General features: G+C 43.9%; 2 protein-coding genes across 3 annotated transcripts; both read right to left on the bottom strand.

Annotated features, from left to right (window-relative positions):
* Window positions 1-724: 724 nt before the first annotated feature.
* ino80db (INO80 complex subunit Db) lies at window positions 725-9685 on the bottom strand. 2 transcript variants are annotated; one of them, XM_027004687.2, is made up of 10 exons: window positions 8452-9685; window positions 6831-7077; window positions 6025-6719; window positions 5837-5936; window positions 5345-5563; window positions 5054-5163; window positions 4709-4842; window positions 3490-3722; window positions 3239-3396; window positions 725-2749 (listed from the first exon to the last, which is right to left on the bottom strand). In XM_027004687.2, exons 2-10 carry the CDS (start codon window positions 7046-7048, stop codon window positions 1983-1985), a joined length of 2634 nt encoding a protein of 877 aa, XP_026860488.2. In that variant the 5' UTR covers window positions 7049-7077; window positions 8452-9685; the 3' UTR covers window positions 725-1982. The 2 variants fall into 2 exon arrangements, with proteins under 2 accessions (XP_026860488.2, XP_035383614.1); XM_035527721.1 differs by lacking the exon at window positions 8452-9685 and having other exon boundaries at window positions 6831-8445.
* Window positions 9683-18361, bottom strand: ndufs1 (NADH:ubiquinone oxidoreductase core subunit S1). The gene is made up of 19 exons (XM_027004688.2): window positions 18140-18361; window positions 17451-17533; window positions 17130-17221; window positions 16916-17023; window positions 16368-16444; window positions 16205-16286; window positions 15898-16028; window positions 15473-15658; window positions 15198-15332; window positions 14854-14968; window positions 14522-14667; window positions 14192-14320; window positions 13988-14117; window positions 13595-13755; window positions 12864-13018; window positions 12455-12630; window positions 12155-12289; window positions 12005-12077; window positions 9683-10058 (listed from the first exon to the last, which is right to left on the bottom strand). The coding sequence occupies exons 2-19, from the start codon at window positions 17527-17529 to the stop codon at window positions 9967-9969; spliced, it is 2202 nt and encodes a 733-aa protein (XP_026860489.2). The 5' UTR covers window positions 17530-17533; window positions 18140-18361; the 3' UTR covers window positions 9683-9966.
* Between the last annotated feature and the right edge of the window lie 259 nt (window positions 18362-18620).

Below are 18620 nucleotides of genomic sequence, written 5' to 3'. Positions count from 1 at the left end.
AGACGATGACTGCAGCGCCACACAGAAATAGCAACAGCAGCAGAGTTGGAGCCAGGCACTCAGAGAGAGCATGAGTGGGCACAGTACAAGAGAATGTTGCTAGGTAACGCAGAGCCAGTGAGCGAGTGAGGGAGTGCCCTGGTGGTAGCTCTCCTATTGCAGAAATGAGGAAAAACAACTTTGTATCATTACTGTCATTATCATGGCTCCTGCAGGCTTTGCTGTAAACAGAGTATTATTACTTATGTAAACACAACCCTTCATCACACCCACACGAGTGTTTAGGTTCAAGCTAGTCCACTGTGGAAGTAGCCTATAGCTACATGTTATTTTTAAATAGGTTTTTCTTCCATCGTCTTTCTCTCCATAAGATTTTAACAATGTACTGATTTGCCGCATCAAAAGTTGTCCATAAGTCTACTGTAGGAGGCTGGAACAGTTTTAAACCGATTATTTTCCAATTGCGCTGACGCCCTCTGCTGTGTGTATCTTGTAAAACATCAAACAGTCACATAAATTCAGTGAAGTTCTTTCAGGGGGGTCCAGAGGCTGTTTCTTTCTCGCCAGCATAAACTTTCTGACTTTAATCACAACTAAAGTTATTTTTCTTTTTACATTGGTTTGATCTGCACCCATGAATACAGTTTGTAAATGTTGTGGTGAGTAATTAATACAGTGTGCTCCAGTGTTCATTATCCGAAAAAAAAAAAATCCCACAGTCATCTGTGCTTATAGCAGATTTAATTTACCTGTTTCAAATAAAACAAAAACAAACAAAAAAGATCATTTATCATACGTGTGTTTACCACATACCCACATCCACACACTTTAGTAACAAAAAGTAAACATGTCATTACATAGAAATACCTTTCAGCAGAGTACTGTTAAATTGTATTGGGTTATAATAAACAAATCTTTTGGAGGTTCAATACATTCACTGAATACAAGAATAAAATGAAATCTATACCAGCTTCTCTCTCTTCGTAAGGATAGCATATCGTTACACACGCTGACGAGCGCAGCGCTGTTGACACACATTCTACTTTACTGTCCTGTTTTCTCTCTTTGTGCTCAAGACAAACTTTAAACTGAAAACAGATATTCATCCAATGTGTGAAACAGAGCTGTGTGTAGATTAGGCATCAAAACCAGTCGCAGAGAGCTCTGTAGAGCATGACTGAGCATTCTCAGATCGACTACCACGTTAGCATGGAGGGTTACTGAGCTGCTCAGAACACTCGAACACGAGCTGTGCCTTCAGTAACTTAAACCACAAACATGAAAGCTTATGCCAAAAGCTACAACAAAAAGATATGGAATCTTGACATCAGTGTTACATTACTTCGACAGTACGTGACATTGATGATCATGACATTTCAAGCATATTTATAGCTATTCTCTACATGACACCAGCATGTGTAAATGTTTATTAATTTGCACTACATTGATTTTGAAACTTACATAGCTTGCATGGCACTCACATTAAAAGCAGAAACCCGTTGCCTAAAGGCTACTAAAAGCACAATCATCATCTGCCAATACCACCAGTTTAATCATTAGGGGATAAGAGAGAAGGATAAATGATACATCTGTGGCCTGTTTCCCTGAATCTTGTTCGTGGGTGATTTAACCATTCAACATCATTTCTACACAAGGAACCACAACTCCACCAGTAACCACACATTTTCACTCATTAGTAAAACTATTTGTGCAGATCACTACTCTATAAATATATTAAATATGCACATACGAGTGGTATGTTTCCATGGCTAAAATCTGTTTATGTTCGTCATAGAAAATAAACGTGACTATCATGGAGATTTTTATTGCTAACTGTCTAAAAACGCTGAAGATGATTGGTAGAGAAGCCAAAACAGAAGAATCTGTGAAAGTTTTTTGTTTTGTTTGTTAAAAAAAAAAAAGAGAAAGAAACCTCCCTGAATACTGAGACATCCGGGGCTGTGCACTCGCCCGACGGTGGCTCAGGTCCGGTCCACCGTGGGAGCTGGGGCACTGAGGTGAGGGTGGAGGTCGGCCGGGATCCTGCAGTGGTTCAGCAGAGGGGGGAGTGGGTGTTTGAGCTGGCCGGGGCGCAAAAGGTCCACTCGGGGAGCAGAAGGAGAGGAGGAGGCGGATGATAGTGCGGTGGCTGGGATGGTCAGGCTGCTCTCAGGAAGGTTGGAGAGCGTGGCAGGTGGCTGGCATGGGGCTGATTGCGTGGGAGTCAGGGGCGTGGCCAGGGTTGTGGACATCAGCAGGCCGTCCGAGGTGATTAGACTGTGAAATGAGGACACGTCACTGATCGGCAGGGCGAGCACACCCCAGGAGCCATGGGAGATGTCTTCATCCCGGGTGAGGGGCAACAGGTCCTGTCTGGGATTATCTGTTTTGGGTAGGAGGTGGCAGGGGGGCTGTACCTGTGGAGGCAAACCATCAGCCATGTAGCCAACTGAGGAAGGGGGGGTGAGAGGGGGCTGGGGAGAAGCCGGAGAAGGGGGAAAGGCGTCCTCCGTGGCAGGCAGGAGACTGGGGTCCAGTTCCAAGTTGGACAGGGTCTCAGCAGACAGGCGGGCACTAAGCAGGTCCACAACACACCCCTCCATCCCACGACAGTCTGACCCCTCCACTGGGCCTAACTCAGTCATGCCACTCAAACATGCAAGGGATTCTGGGTAGGAGCCCATGGCCTGTAGTACTCGCACTAACTCCTCAGTTTCCTCAGAAGTGGGTAAGAGCTCACTGGTTTTACCTGTGAACAAACACAAACACGCACACACACAGACACACACATACACATACACAAGGACCAACACACATACACACACACAGTTCATTATGGCAAATGCTAACTGTATGACCATCCTAGACCTAACCTCGCAGCCTACTATAGTACTGTAAATCCAAGGATTTACAGTGCAGTTTCTGGACTGTGACACACTGTGTTAATCTGGACAGTGATACACAGTGTTAATCTGTTGCTGTGAAACGCTTTAAAAGAAAATATTGAGAATACTGAAATTTATATTTTTTGTCCCACAATTTTACAAGAATTTGTCTTCTTTTTCAGTGAGCTATAACCTTTGTTTTTGTTCCTGATCATATCTATTATTTATTTAAAGTTAAGTCAACTTTCAGCATAAAATGGGATAGGTTTACAATTACTTGAATCAGTATTATTTGTCCATATCAGAATTATTTGTCCATTTTCTGTTCTAGATCCTCAGAGTGAGCTTGTCACCTTCAAAAAGATCAAAGTCTTGCAGATCATCCGGGAATCGTGGAAGGACATCAGAGAAGTCTTCCTGATTCAGTTCCAGGTCATGAGGAATATCGCTGATGTCACTAGTGATGTCATCGGGAAATTCATCAGCACTCAGGTCAGGTGTCAAGGGACTCCTAAGTGAGACCATGAGAAAGGAAACATGACACACAGACTACACACATGCGCGGAAACATCTACACCCACACACACACACAGAGGGAATTTACCTGATGCCTTTGGGTTGCGTCGACAGGCACAGGATGGACGGCACTCCCTTGATGCCCTGAGGCAGCGCAGGGGGAATGGGCTTCTGGGGCCGACAGATGGCTCCCCTTCGGCCCTTTTTCTTGTGCTTTCTGCTGAGCGCGGGAAGTTTGGTCTTCTTCAGACGCCGGCACTGCTGCAGCTGCTGGTGGCGGTGGTACGTCCTGCGACGGACGTCTCCGCAAAGGAAGTTATCCTGCACGCCACAGGGAAGACATGTTTACCCCATACAGTAACCACAGCAACAGAACCACTTAACCAGGTCCACATACACAACATGTGCTGACATAATGGTATATCCATGTGTTTCACAATGTACACATTAGACACCAAGTCGGACTGTAGAATTTAGATAAAAGACATATAAACAAGTTGTGATAGGTATCATTTGAAATATTTTATCATCAAGTCACAAAAGGACATCTTCATTTATGAAGTAGGACAGTCTTCAACCTTCTCTGAGCTTTGAGTTTTTTTATCTACTCTGCTGGAAACAAAAGGAACAACAGGACAAATGATGAAGTGTATGTTGAAAATCTCAGCTGAGTTGGCTGGAGAGACAAACGTGAGAAGAAGCTCACTTCATCCCACTGTAGCAGATCGGCTGTTTGAATGGAACAGCTCCAGACTCCCAGTGTAAATGGGCAGGAATGAAGATCCAGGAGCTGAAGTTTGATATCCAAGCACACACCACACACACACACCACTACACCACACACCCACTACACACACACACACACACACCACACAAACACCACCCCACATCCACCACACCACACCACTGCTCCATCAGCTCTTCACATCAGTGGGCAGATGGCCAAGGTGCTGGCCAAAAGATGTTTTAGACAGTAGAAGCCGAATGGTTGAGGGCGGAGGCAGGAAATTATGCACAACCAGCCCCTAATCACCCAGCCGGAAGCCACTCAATGGACCGAACCCTAAAACCCTAACTCTAACTCAGTTGGCCTAACCTTTAAACCTTAACCCTTATTTAGTGGGCTTAACCCTAACTCAGTGGGCCTAACCCTTAAACCCTAACCCTAATTTAGTGGGCCTAACCATAACCCAAGCCTAAACATGGGCTGCAAATCCTCTTCCACTTCATCTCCTCTAATATATCATCTCTAATATCTGATCATCTCTAATCTATTATAGTGTCAGGTGAACTGAACGGCAACGCACCATTTTCTTGGCATGCTCCTCACAGAGTGGCGTCTGGTGCGTGATGTCGAGGACGGGGATGGAGCACTGTGCACCGTCAGCAAACCGTGCCGTGCAGCTAGAGAAGAGATGCTGGTTGCCGCTCTGCAGAATGTCTATGGGGCACCATGAAGGGCACAACGCATGGATACCACACAGTGAATACAACACGCCCTGGCACACACACTCACTCGTCTACACTGGCCTATACATGTTTACTGTTTGGGGTTTATTATCTTATTTTATACTTCATGATTTGCAGTGTAGAACACAACACACTATTATATGAATCGCTAAATCAGATTGGACAGGATTGTGACAGGATACGCTGGAAGCAATGTCTGGTCAAAGGCAGGCACTGGTTAGTGCAGGCTTTGCCATTAACCTGGGCCACGCAAAGTCCTGAGTGTGAGACTCCAGTCCATGACCCTGCAGAACTGTAGATATATTAAAAACATGCAAAAACACAAATGAGAAAAATCCAGCTCCTGGAAACACTTTTGAATTCTCTGACTGTGTTTAACAAACATACAAAAAAATGTACAGAAACTGATGTAGTGTGATGATGTGAGACATATGTGTGTGTGTTTGTGTGTGTGTGTGTGTTGTCAGATTTACCTAGAGGTTGCTGTAACTTCAGTCCGGCCCATTTGAATGAGCTGAGCAGTACGGTCGGGGTCCTGCGTGGCAGCCTGTAGCAGAGCCCTGTGGAGAGTGTGGTCAGCCCTCCTCGCCCTCCTGTAGCCCCTCACCTCTCTATACAGGTGCGTGTGTCTGTGCTTTAGGTAGGAGCACAGCCCCGCCAAACGCTCCCCACGAGAGATGCCAGCGCCAGTGCTGCCAACACAACAGCACAACAGCAAAGATCCTTCTCCACGCATCACCCAACATTCACACTTGCTCCAATGTACATCTCTCATCGGAGATCAAATGACGGCATCGTGGCCATTATGAAACATGATTATCAGACATCAGCTGCAGGTCTCATTACCTCCTTCTCTTCAGTTTGAATTCAAGGAAAACGTGAATATTAAACATAACAACAACAACAAAAAAAAAACATCAATTTAAGCAACATTTGGACTAGTTTGCTGATGGGATATGAAATACCTTTCACACTGCTTGTCCTGTAGGCTCTGATACTGATATGATACCACTCTCTGCACCAGGCTCTCATCATCCTCTTCACTGTCTTCTGACCAATCCAGCCCTGCAATAAAGCCCGTTAACAATGTTAACAATGCTTATAGCTGCTACAACCCTACTGCAAAGTGGTCACTTAAGATGTGGCCACAGACCTAAATTGGGGCTCAGATCTTCATGCTTTCTCCGCTGCTGCTCCATCAGTCTCTGGAGCTGCAAGAGACAATGAGCCGGCGGTCGTACAGGATCCGAGGGCACCATCACTGGCTCCCCACATGTGCCTGGAGTGGTGGGTAGAGTTATTTTAGCGAGGACAGGCTCCGACAGCCTCTCCGGCTCGAGGTTGGAGACGATGGGCCTGGTTAAGGTGTGGCGGGCAGTCTGAGCAGGAGCCATCATGCCCTGCAGCCCCAGAAAGGGTCTTGGGGGCTGTGAGTTGGGTGCAGGAGAGGAGGTGGGACCCACAGACATCTGCCCAGGTCCTCCATTCTGCGAAGGAGGAGGGTGAAGGCGACAGGTGGAGGGGAACAAAGGGGAGATCCCTGGGACTGCGGCATGGTCTTTAGGTTTTTGTCTGGGATTTGGAGCAGGGCGGCTCAGTGGCCTCTTCCCAAGGCTACTTCCATCTTTCTTTGCTTTTTCCCCCTTGCAGAAGGCGTAGGGCGCCAGGGGCAGCAGGCAAGCCAGGGGTGAAGGTGAGGACGGGGTCAGACGCTCAAGCCCGTTGGGTGTCTTCAAAGCCAGGGAGGGCACAGTGATGTTGAGGGCCACAGACTCAAGAGCATCTTGCTTCTTCTTCCTCTCCTTCTTAGGCAGGATACCCATGACTTGCAGGTGACTGCTGCAAAATCTGAAAGGAATAAACAAAACACCAGTGGGCGAACGCTACACCTAAGCACAACCATGTCACTACACTTGCATGAAGCATGCTACACGCAGGTGCACACAGGCGCTTGCTCACCTGCGGTCCTGGGTCTTAGGGATGGGGTTAGTGCAGCGTTGACTGTTGTACTTGGCTACGTATTCGCACTGCCTGAAGGGGGCAGTGCGGTCCTCCAGGACATGGCGGATGCAGAAAGCATACCCGTTAAGCCGCCTCTGTTTACACAGCTTTGGACTGTATGAGCACAGAGGCTTGTGGTCTACCTCAGAATAGTGGATGTGTTTCCCTTCATACATCCCAGGGCTGGAAGTCTCCGAAACATCAGCTGACAGACAAATACTTCATTATTGCAACACACATCCAACAACAGAAGATACTGTGTATGTGCTCTGGCATTAGATAACTAATGATCTGGACCTACAGTTGTTTTATTGTTAATTTTTTTTTTTTTTTAATTATGTTAGTAGTAATTCTAGTGTGTGGTTTTCAGACTCTTCAATCTTGTCTCGTGACAGCATGAGGAAGGCTGTTCCACAGTGCTGACTTGGATCAGCTTAGCCAGGTAATTGAGAAATCCTGTTTTGTAATATAACTGCCACATACATTTAGTCAGTGGTAACAAAAAAAAATGGAAACACCATTAAAAAAAAAACAAATTCAAAAACAATACTAATCCAAAATCAAAAACACACAGCCACACATCAACAAAACTAATTTATCTCTGCATTAAATATGGGAAACATGAGTTTTGGTCTAACCTCAACAAACATGTTTTAGCGCTCCTCAGTTATTTTTAAGCATTTATGTAATGTTATAAGCTGTTACAATGCGTTACTACCACTGCTAAGATAAGGTTACATACAACTTGGACCAATTATAAGGGCGCTACAAACATTACTAAAAAATTACGTGTCCAAGTGTACTGAAGAGTTGTGGAGAACTGACAGCAGCGACCCCTAAATTATCTGCAATACATCTGTGGTTCTATCTCGATCGCTATTAAAGCAAAAAAAGCAAAACAACGTTTTATAAGGAAAATTCTTAGTTTAGGCTAACAGTATCTTCAACAGCCCCAGTTTGAATCTTCACACTAATAAAAGCAAACGTTTTGGGCAAGACTCTATCAGGTGAACCGCTAGAATCAGCAGTCAAGCTGTATGAATATAGTACTGATACGTTTGACATGCAAAGCAACTTAGAAAACGCAAGGGGACGGTGGACAACCTTCCCGCCTACCACTCCATCTCCCCCGCGGGCGCATTATCACTCACTCACGAGCCCGGGAACAGGCAGGACGCGCGTAGCGCGCGCGCACCAACCGTTCGTTTATTTTGCTATTGATGACAAGGAAAACAGAGCGGAAACTATATAACGGCTATAGATACACAGGTGGAGTTCAAGAAGTACAATTTTAAACATATTAACAAGTTTTAACTAAATATGCTTTTCGTCTATCTTGACAAATACTCTTTGCGATCCAACTGTCTGGGTTTTAAAAACGCAAAATCGTGTGTCGTAGCAAATAAAATACATCGTTTTATGACCGTAACGGTTTAAAATTTCAAGCGTTTATATTCGCCTTAAATAGCTTATTAAACGTTTTTCTTTTACATTTTTATTGAGAAAATTAGTGTTACAGTGACGTTAGCTGAATGTTTTACTGTAAAATATGTTGTTTTAAAGCGAAATTCGTAGTTACCGTCGGCCTATGAAACCTTTGAAATCCTCCCGAGTCGGGTACTGAGCAACCGCTCTGCCTCGCGTGATTTGTGGCCTTCCTCTTTAGCGGAGTCCGGTGCTTCGCGAGCCCCTTGCTCCTGACGGTAGCTTAGCCTGCTAGCCTACCGTCTGATAGATAAGTATAGATCTTTTCCTACGGTCGACGCCTCTTAAGACTTAACGGGGTTATATCGACTCTTATTTTCTGCGTATACCCTACGATAATTTTAATTAAATTCAAGCATGTAATTTTGTACGAAACCCGTAAGCATTTCGATGCCTGTAATTTCAGTAAAACTAGCCGTATACATGGAGAAGAGGGTGTTGGTTTAGTCACCGAGACTCTTACAGCACTACTACAGGCACTGGGGGGACATGACAACAGCCTACAGTACAACAACAACCTCTGCAACCATTTTGGAATTTAACTTTGTATGTTCGGCAATTTTAAAGCTGCTCGTTTTCAGTAAAACACTTAAACTTGAATGAAGAGTTCACGGTCATGGTATTATAATTGAGCTAGCATAAGTTTTGATTTGTTTGAGCCCCTGTCATTGATTTTAACTTTGAGGGTATCTCCCTCAAGTCTTTCCCGGCAGCTTCATCCTCCCACGTCTCATTTGGAGTGACATCATGAACTTGAATTTCGTGGCAGCGGGACTCAAAACCCCCGTCTCCTGACAAATGTTTCCCCATATTCTTAAATTACTTTTCAATAGGGCAACGTGTATTTTAAGACGGTATAAAGTAGAGGTTTCAGTGTAAAAGGTGAAATGTAACAGGATGCCCCTTCATTCCCTGTAATGATAACGTTATTCACAATCTGCTAAGTTAAAATGAATGCATTGTCCTTAATTGATAGTTTCTCATGAATATGTGGCATAGTTTATATGGTCAAAAATTAAGGAAACGAACAGCAAAATGTTTTATAAACACCCCCCCCTTCCCCCTAATTATATGCTTTTTTAAAAGTCTGCTGAGAATGTTTTTAGGATGCACTAGTTCCACTGAAGTGTTTTGTACAGTGCACAAAAACACAGAATATACACTATGTCCACTTCTATTTTGACATTTACACACACAAAAAAAGGAAATCTCCAGAATATAATTACCTTATAATGACCCTTTTTTCTTTAGACAGATAAATGCGAGTGTAAACGTTTTGTAACTTGTCAAATGTTTTGGCAGCACATATAGGGGACATGGAACAATTAGGTATAATAAAGTTTTATTCATCATATGAGCTTTCAATAACAATGCAGTCCTGCTTTGATCTCAGTGTGTGAATTAAATCTTTCCAAGCTTCTTATTGGTGTATTTAAATAAACCAAACCATAACTTTTAAGATGGTTTACTGAGAAACAAACCTTTTAGGACTAATTACAGAAATGAGCAAGTAACACAGAAACCTTGCTTTACACAGGCACACACACACACACACACATATGTGTGTGTGTGTCAGGAGCAAGCTACAGTGAGCAGGTAAGGGTGCAAGTTAGCAGATAGCCGGCTCCTCTACTGCCCCTGCACCTTCGGTCACAGCTTTCACACACTTGGCCATCGTCTGGGAGGCTCTGCTGATGGAGTCTGGAATACAGATTAAAGAGCATCTTTCAGAGGCTTATAACAAAACACTGCACACAGTCAGGCAGATGACAACAACAATAATAAGTCATTGTTATTAACTGACGCATGCACACGCAGAGGTGCCAGGCAGCGGGTAATAAAGTGCGAGTAGTAAGTGAGTGAGTCTGTACAGTAGAGTTGGCGTGTAGTGTGTATAGTGTGCGTGTGTATTGGTGGACCTGACTAGCTGGTACCCTCCAAAAGCCTCAGAAAACAATTGATTTTGGTTTCTAGTTAATATACCCTGTTATACAGTTAACTATAGAGAGATATAATAGTGATAAATAATATCAGACTATTATCTCTGTAATTTATTTTCCATGAGGAGTTCTGTTTCCTAGTATTCTGATTCCCAGACCACCCCCTGCCTCACAAACAAAAGTTGTTTGATCCTCCTGCAAATTAATCTGTCATATAATTTCTGTTATTGACTAGAAAAAAGTTAGAATTCAGACCTGGTTAAAATGAAACCATAATCAGGATTTCAGAAATGAAAGCGGTAGAAAGGGGGCTGGCAAATTCTGGCCCATTTATTTCAGAAACAACTGAGCCTGACCTGTCTTAACATTAAATATGGTTAGTAATGTTAGCTATATTTGCAGCTATATTTAGTAATGTTTGGTATAAGTAGACCCATTGCCCCTGTACACAAGCATGAGTTCATAGAGGTGAGGTAAGCTCTCTCTCTCCCTCCCTCCCTCCAAAGAAAAAGGTCTCACATAGTAATGTTTCGTTGGACCGCCATTAGCTTTGATTATTCACTGTGGCATCATTTCCACAAGCTTCTGCTATGTCACATTTATTTCTGTCCATAGTTGCATTAATTCCTCCCCCCACCCAGCACATCCCAAAGATTCTCAATGGGGTTCAGGTCTGGACTCTGGTGGCCAATCCATGTGTGAAAATGATGTCTCATTCTTCCTGAACCACTCTTTCATAATTTGAGCCCGATTAATCCTGGCATTGTCATCTTGGAATATGCCTGTGCCATCAGGGAACAAAAAATCCATTGATGGAATAACCTGGTCATATTCAGGTAGTCAGCTGACCTCATTCTTTGGCCACATAACATTGCTGAACCTAGACCTGACCAACAACCCCAGATCATGGCACTGCCCCCACAGGCTTGTACGGTAGGCACTAGGCATGATAGGTGGCTGAAGTGATGCACCCATCTTCTTACCCTGATGTGCCCATCACTCTGAAACAGGCTAAATCTGGACTCATCAGACCACATGACCTTCTTCCATTGCTCCAGAGTCCAATCTTTATGCTCCCTAGCAAATTGAAGCCGTTTTTGCTGGTTAGCCTCACTGACCAGTGGGTCTTGTTTAGTTCCAGTCCTTTGAGTTCCTTTTGCATTGTACATGTGGAAATGCTCTTACTTTCACTATTAAACATATCCCCGAGTTGTACTGTTGTTTTCCTACGATTTGATTTCACCACGTTTAAGTGATCGCTGTTCCCGACCACATTCCTTCCTCGAAGATGATGTTTCCCCACTGTCCTTCCACTTTTTAATAATGCGTTGGACAGTTCTTAACCCAATTTTAGTAGTTTTAGCATTCTCTGCTTGATGCATGCCAATAATTTGACCCTTCTGAAATTAATATCTTTTCCACAACCACAGGATGTGCCTTTGGACATGATTATTTAACAAATGAGAAGCTACTCACTGCATCAGTTAGGGTTAAATAACTTGTTGCCAGCTGAAACAATCACCCATGCAGTAATTATCCAATGGGAGGCACTTACCTATTTGCTTAGGTATATCGCAGTGGTGGTATATCGGCCAGGGTGTGTGCGCGCATGCGTGCGTGCATGTGTGTGTGTGTATAACAAATTATTATACACAAGGGTTAGGGATAATGTCACATTAGGATTAGGGTTAGTGTTAGGTTCCTTACCGGTCATGTAGAAGTCTTTTACGGAGAGCTGAGGGGGAATGAGTGGGTCTGCAAGCAGTGACTGGCTGACAGCCTGGGAGAAGAAAAAATATTTGACCAAATCTGAGACCAAGAGGAGAAGAGGCATAGAAGAAAAAGAGCGAGACCAACCTTAGAGAGCTCATGGGCCTGCTGGAAGAAGTTGGCCTCCTCTACATCATCATAATGTATCAGGTTAGGGGCCACTTCCGCCAGTCTCTTCCTGACCTCTTCTAATGTGTCATAGGGCAGAGGTGCTCCAGCCACCTGGCACGCATCACACAAACAGTACAAACTGTAAAAGTGGCCTCAAATGATAAACAGCCCCCAAGACTGTAATTATACATGAGATCTAAAAGCTACATTGGTAGTCTGGAAGTCACTGGACAGACATTTTGCAGCTGTGCGTATTACATGTGCATGTGCACGTACCTCAGAGATAGCCCGGAGGATCTCCCAGTCCTCACGCGCTGAGCCAGGTGGGGTGACCGCAACCCTCGTTTGTTGGGCCCGTCCCTCCGTGTTCACATATGTGGCATTCTTCTCTGTGTACGCTGCACCTGGCAGGATGATGTCAGCCATGGGTGCTCCTACATCACCGTGGTGACCTTCATGGGAGCAACATTCCATTACCATCAGTGTTTTTACTCAATTCATCTAAAACATGCACCCAGAATGGTTATGGTGCACTTGATACAGGTAATATCAAGTTGGGTATAAGAGTATGTGTAAAAGTGTATTATGTATTACTATATCAAGGATTGTGCGATACTGACCCAGGTTTATTTGAGCAGGCCCATCTTGGTGATGTAATCTATGTCTGTGTGAGAGGGAGACTAACCCTGGTAGATTATGAAGCAGTTTTTGGGCAGGTCTGTTCTGGTAATGCAGCCTGCATCAGCTCCCAACAGAAACAGCACTTTGGGAGGATTCTTCCTGATTGCTTCTATTCCAGGTTTATAACCAAGGTCTAAAGCAGCTACCTGACTGGCCACTCTGTAAAAAGACAAACACCCACAGACAAGGCAGGGAGAGATCTTACCGCTCATTTCCAAACACCACACTAGATCAACCAACTACAATTTACGGTTATTTTTACAATTTAAAATGTTACATTTCTTCAATTTCTAGACTAAATTTAAACCAAGTTGCATTTACCTGACACTTTTTATCCAAAGCAACTTACAATTATGGCTGAGTACAACTTGAGCAATTGAGGGTTAAGGGCCTTGCTCAAGGGCCCAACAGTGGCAACTTGGCAGTGGTGGGGCTTGAACCCACAATCTTCCAATTACAAGTCAAGTACCTTAACCACTGAACTACCACTGCCCAACACAGGTGTTCCAACCGACAAAGACTCAGTGTTTAGCTACTTTACAATTGACCCAGTTAACTGTAAAGCAAATGTAGTGAAACCAGACTGGCTGAGGAGTAATTTAACTGTTAATGCCCTAAGATTTTACAGATTAAACATAATCTATCCACCAACATCTGAGCATCTCCTTAACACATCAGAGCTCAGCACAGGCCACATGACTTAGTGTGTTTGTTAGAACAGGGAGCTGGACACACCTGTGTAACACATTCAGGACTTTCCACCCATCCTGCACCCCGCTGGTGATACGGGCATTCTTAGCGATCATGGACACGGCACTGAAGATGGCGCCACTGTCTGCCCTCTGCAGACACGAGCTTCCCACCACCACCACCGGCCGCTTGGCCTGGGCCAGTACCTGGCAGAAGGGGAACAGGGCATCTGTATCTACTGCAGACTTAGTCAACCATGGTTAACATGATTAACAAGGAATGTATTTGTATGCTACAGTACTGAATGTTAGTAGATAAACAAGTAGCTTAATTAGTCCTGATGGTACAGTTCAGATAATATGATCAGTTTGTGGGGGGTATCAGGTGGAGGCTGCTATGATGGAGGGGTGCTACATGTGAGGTACAGATGTAGATCACCTGGCAGTAAGGGTGAGTTCCAGCAGCAATTTCCTGAAGCACTCGAGTGGAATCGCCGAGGTGGTTGTATGAGTAGCTAAGATCCACTTTATGACCAACCAAAGAAACCTGTAACTCATTATGTAGCCAACTACAAACAGAAAATGAGGATGAGTTAAATTATCATGAGTTAAAGTATCAGGTACTATGCTGACAGACACCCACCTCTTGCGGATGCGTGCATTGAAAAGTGGGGCCTCGTAGCGGGGGTTTGTTCCGATCAGAAGCAGCAGGTCACATTCCTCGATGCCGGCAATACGAGTGTTCAGCAGGTAATTGGAGCGTAGGTCGGTTCTGGAGAGTTTTAGAAAGGGTAGAAGGAAGGGGGGTGAAGATAGGGAGAGAAAAGAGTATCTGATGCCATCTATTGTCCCTAGACTTTCAGTCATGCTCGAAAAGCAGAGCTGGGCTTATTTTCAGAGAGTATCTCAGGACAGGACTAGGGGGTACTGATCCCAGAACAGTTTTAGATAGCTGCTGCATCAGAGAACTCACCCAGCACCAGCCACAGGGAAGCTCTCCTCTGTGCAGAGCAACTCACTGTCCAGTTTGTTCAACAAGTCCTTCAGGGCGACCAGAGATTCCGCATCGGCCATCCCACCGACAATGGCTGCTACCTCAGACCCCTGGACACTCTGGAGCTGAAAACCAAGTCACACACACACACACAAACACTTTTCTTACATATTATACTACCTGGGGCATAATTTAATGCAACACACCTACGAAATTATGTAACTTTTGTACTAGGTGTTCATGCTTAATTATGACAAAGTTGAATAGACGTTTTCATAGACATATTTCTCATGGTGTTGAAACACGTTTACCACGCCAGCTACATGTGTGAGGACATCTTCCCAGAATGTGGGCACGAGCTGCCCAGTGGCGTCCTTCATCATGGGCTGGGTGAGGCGCTGACGCTTCAGCCCATCATAGGCAAACCTGAGCAAGAAAGAGCAAGAGTGAGAGCAGAGAGTTAGCGTGAGACCAGCAGTAAATTTAGAGGGATAGGGTTGTGATAAATTTATAGGACCTACTTCAAAGGTGTCTTTGGAGCCATTACATAAAACACGAAACTCAGAGTTCAACATCTGGTCAGATGTCCTTACAGAATTAAATGTGAGTGAAAGATGAGGCAGTATTTTATAAGCATGACATGCTGCCAGCTCACCTGGTCTTGTCGGAGATCCACTCCTCATTGACGTCTTCATTGAGGCGAGGCAGAACCCTCATTACCTCCCCACCTCTTGTGCTCACCACTATATTAGATCCCACTGCATCAAGCACGTCAACAGATTCTGTTTTCCTATTACCAGAATGTACATGCACAGTCTAAATGTCCAGGGTCCTGGGTCTCTCACATGGCTTACTGAGTTAGCCATCACAATCTGGATACTCTTGTATAAAGCTGTTCTTTGAAAAGCTAATTCAAGCACATGGTCTTACCTGGTCTCCCAAGGTCGGGCTGTGAAAGCATAGGGTTTGGATGTCAGTGCTCCCACAGGACACACATCAATCACGTTCCCCGACAGCTCTGACATGAACATTTTCTCTACGTAAGTGCCAATCTGCATGCTGTTCCCACGGCCTGTGGTGCCAAGATCCTGCACCCCAGCAATCTCACTAGCAAAGCTGGAACACACAATATAATAATCAAACACCTACAGGGGCCTGTCCTAGTCCTTTCAGGTTTATATACACATTTCTTATATTTTTCCTTTTTGCTCATTATTAAAAGTAATCTAGGACATGGGAGAAAGCAAGTACCTGACTAATGATCCTGTTTATTCTTGAAACAAAACAACATGACTATGTAAACACATAATAAACTGAATGTGACAGCCATCAAAAGGAACCCTGGGCTCTCTCACCGGACACAACGTGTGCACTGAATGCAACGTGTCATGATCGTTTTGATGAGAGGGCCAATGTTCTTGTCCTCCACCGCCCTCTTCCCTTCGGTGAACCGACTTCTGTCCGAGCCAAACATTAACGACTGGTCCTACAATCACACAGCAGTTTGGGGTGTTTTGGGTTTTTCCCCCCTTTGGTAGAGTGAGCTAATAAAGTCTACTAATAAGGCATATTTAAAGGTTTGCTAGATCGTTAAAGTGGGATGGGCCTAAATGAACCAAGACCACACCCCCAAGACAGTGGCAGCCTGTAAAGTCTTCCTACCTGCAAGTCACACTCTCCTCCCTGGTCACAGATTGGACAGTCAAGAGGGTGATTGGCAAGAAGGAACTCCATGACTCCCTCCCTACCAAAAGAAAAAGACAGTACACTAATCAAACCCCTGTCATGGGCTGAAGGGTTACAGATGAACTAGTATTTGGCATACCTGGCCTTCCTCGTCTTCTCAGAGTTGGTGAGAATATTCCACCCTTTCATGACAGGCATAGCACACGCCGCCACAGGCTACCGGTAAACAACAGAGGTATGTTTCAAAAGGCAGCTCGAGTTAGGGTGCTTGTAAACATATGAACTGATTTTTCTGCTTTTGTTGTTTTTTATGCACATCTTGCCAATTTTCTTTCATCAGGGTTCCAGCTACAATTTTCTTCCATATTTTGTGGTGCTGATCATCTTGATGCGCAATAAGGGCACGGTATGTAAGAAATATATTGATAAAATTGTAAATGCACACAGGTTCCAGAGTCCCTGTACATTAAAATGCACCAACTTGCCAAAATACAGCCTTCTGGAAATAAGTGCTGCTATTTCAACATGAACATCCCAAATGGTAACGTTTATATTTAAAACTATGCAACAGGTGCATGCACATATCTGCAGTCATGTCTTGAAAGGGAAACAAATGAGTGCAAAAGCTCAGCAAACATGGCTCACAACTGGAAATGTTACATAAGGCTCCTTTGGGGAACAAGTTACCTTTGGCGCTCGCTCAATCTCTACCAAACACATGCGACAGTTTCCTGCCACAGACAGGCGTTCGTGATAGCAGAAACGAGGTATCTGCACCCCAACTTTCTCACAAGCCTGTGTAAAACCAGAGTTAGCAGCTGTGAGCGTTTATTTGTAGGAGCCTATTCAGTGTTCAAGTGTTTCATGTTTAAAATAAGTACAGGGATCATTCAGTCATCACCTGCAGTACAGTAGTGCCTGGCTCAACCATCACAGGCTTGCCATCTACAAACACCTCTACCATATTACTCAAGGCCCGGACAGATGTCCTTACTGTAAATCAACAACAACAACAAAAAACAGTTATTGTCTTAATTGACAAAGACAATGAGATTCTCCAACTAAATTAAAATGCAATTCTTCCTTCACAATAATGGTATGTATTCTGGAGACTACAAACAACTGCTGCCTGTCTGGAATGTGTGTATAATTTCTGCATACAGTGACAACAGGAACTGCTATGACAGTGTCCGCTAAAAATGCGGGATGTGAATAGGTTTACCATTGCTGGAGGTGGCAAGGGACACTTTAGAGCGGGACGCCCCAGCTAAGGCCCGTCCGACTGCGGGTAAACGCAACATGACACTGTCAAATAAGAAAGGACGGCAATATCAGTACATGTCACATCTATTCCTAAGTAATCAGATAGCTGTTGTTTGAATGAATACATTGTCTAGAATCATTGGATGACCGTGTTATAAAAGGAACTGTAAGGTGAACAGCTATACACAGACCATTCAAATTAACAACGATTTAAATGTAGCTAGTATAGGACAAGTTATTATGGCAGTTAGCTGGCTAGCTAATATGTTAACAAACTATACATTTATACATTAGATGGCATCGAAGCTAGAAACTGCGACGAGTTCATGTCTATGTCTAATGTTACTAGCTACATAGTTTATAATAAAAGGTATTCTGGATAGGTAACCAATAAAATAAACCATCTACAGAGATTTGCATAAGACTAAGTACTATTGTGTTGACGTCTTTCTGTGCTACTGTGTACATTATCTAGCGTTAGCTAGCTAATAAGCTAACCGCTGGTCAAGCCAAGGACAGATACAGCGTTTCTCTATATTCCACTTTGCGTATATTTTAATGATTCGTGCAGTTTTCAAGTGAGATAGTAACTACAAACATAAAACAGCTGTGAGCCAGTAATGCCAGAAACTCAATCTTACATCTTACCTTGACGCTGTTTGGCCTCCTAGCCCAGACCACTGGGGTTAAACCGACGGCACCAGCGCATTCAGCTCTTCGTGTGCTTCCGACGACATGACGGAAATGACCGATTCACTTCGACACGTAAAAGATAACACTAAAAAGATAACAATAATTAGAAGTATTGACTGTAGTGGATACGGCCATTACTGTAGTTTCACTGTGGTAATGCTACACTAACACTAAATATTAGTGTAACAATAAATATTTAACGCTACAGTCTTGACCTATGGCCTTAATACAGAACGTCACTTCCGTTTTCCGCGAACTCTTTATGGTATAAAAATATAATTTAACAGCTAGTAATGTGTTAGTTACCTGTTCCCCCATTTATTCGCGTAAATACGTTTAAATAGAATTCACGTAGTCAAAAATTTTGTTAATTTTCCAAACCTACGTTCGCTCGTGATTTTATTTTAGCTTTTCAATTCACCACCCCATGTGCCCA

This window comes from Electrophorus electricus, chromosome 1 (genome assembly GCF_013358815.1).
Source record: "Electrophorus electricus isolate fEleEle1 chromosome 1, fEleEle1.pri, whole genome shotgun sequence".
NCBI lineage: Eukaryota > Metazoa > Chordata > Actinopteri > Gymnotiformes > Gymnotidae > Electrophorus > Electrophorus electricus.
This window is presented reverse-complemented; position numbering and strand designations above follow the sequence as displayed.

Bases quoted from the DNA above. Each gene is read 5' to 3' on its own strand.
- ndufs1 (XM_027004688.2), bottom strand. From the start codon at position 17,529: ATGTTGCGTTTACCCGCAGTCGGACGGGCCTTAGCTGGGGCGTCCCGC. The intron at 17,024-17,129 runs GTGATGACTGAA...GGTTTTACACAG, and splicing joins CAGGCACTACTGTACTGCAG to GCTTGTGAGAAAGTTGGGGT. The intron at 14,118-14,191 runs GTGGGTGTCTGT...TTCTGTTTGTAG, and splicing joins AATGCACGCATCCGCAAGAG to TTGGCTACATAATGAGTTAC.
- ino80db (XM_027004687.2), bottom strand. From the start codon at position 7,048: ATGTATGAAGGGAAACACATCCACTATTCTGAGGTAGACCACAAGCCT. The intron at 5,564-5,836 runs GTATTTCATATC...TTGTGTTGGCAG, and splicing joins CAGGACAAGCAGTGTGAAAG to CACTGGCGCTGGCATCTCTC. The intron at 2,750-3,238 runs GTGACAAGCTCA...GTTTGTTCACAG, and splicing joins AGACTTTGATCTTTTTGAAG to GTAAAACCAGTGAGCTCTTA.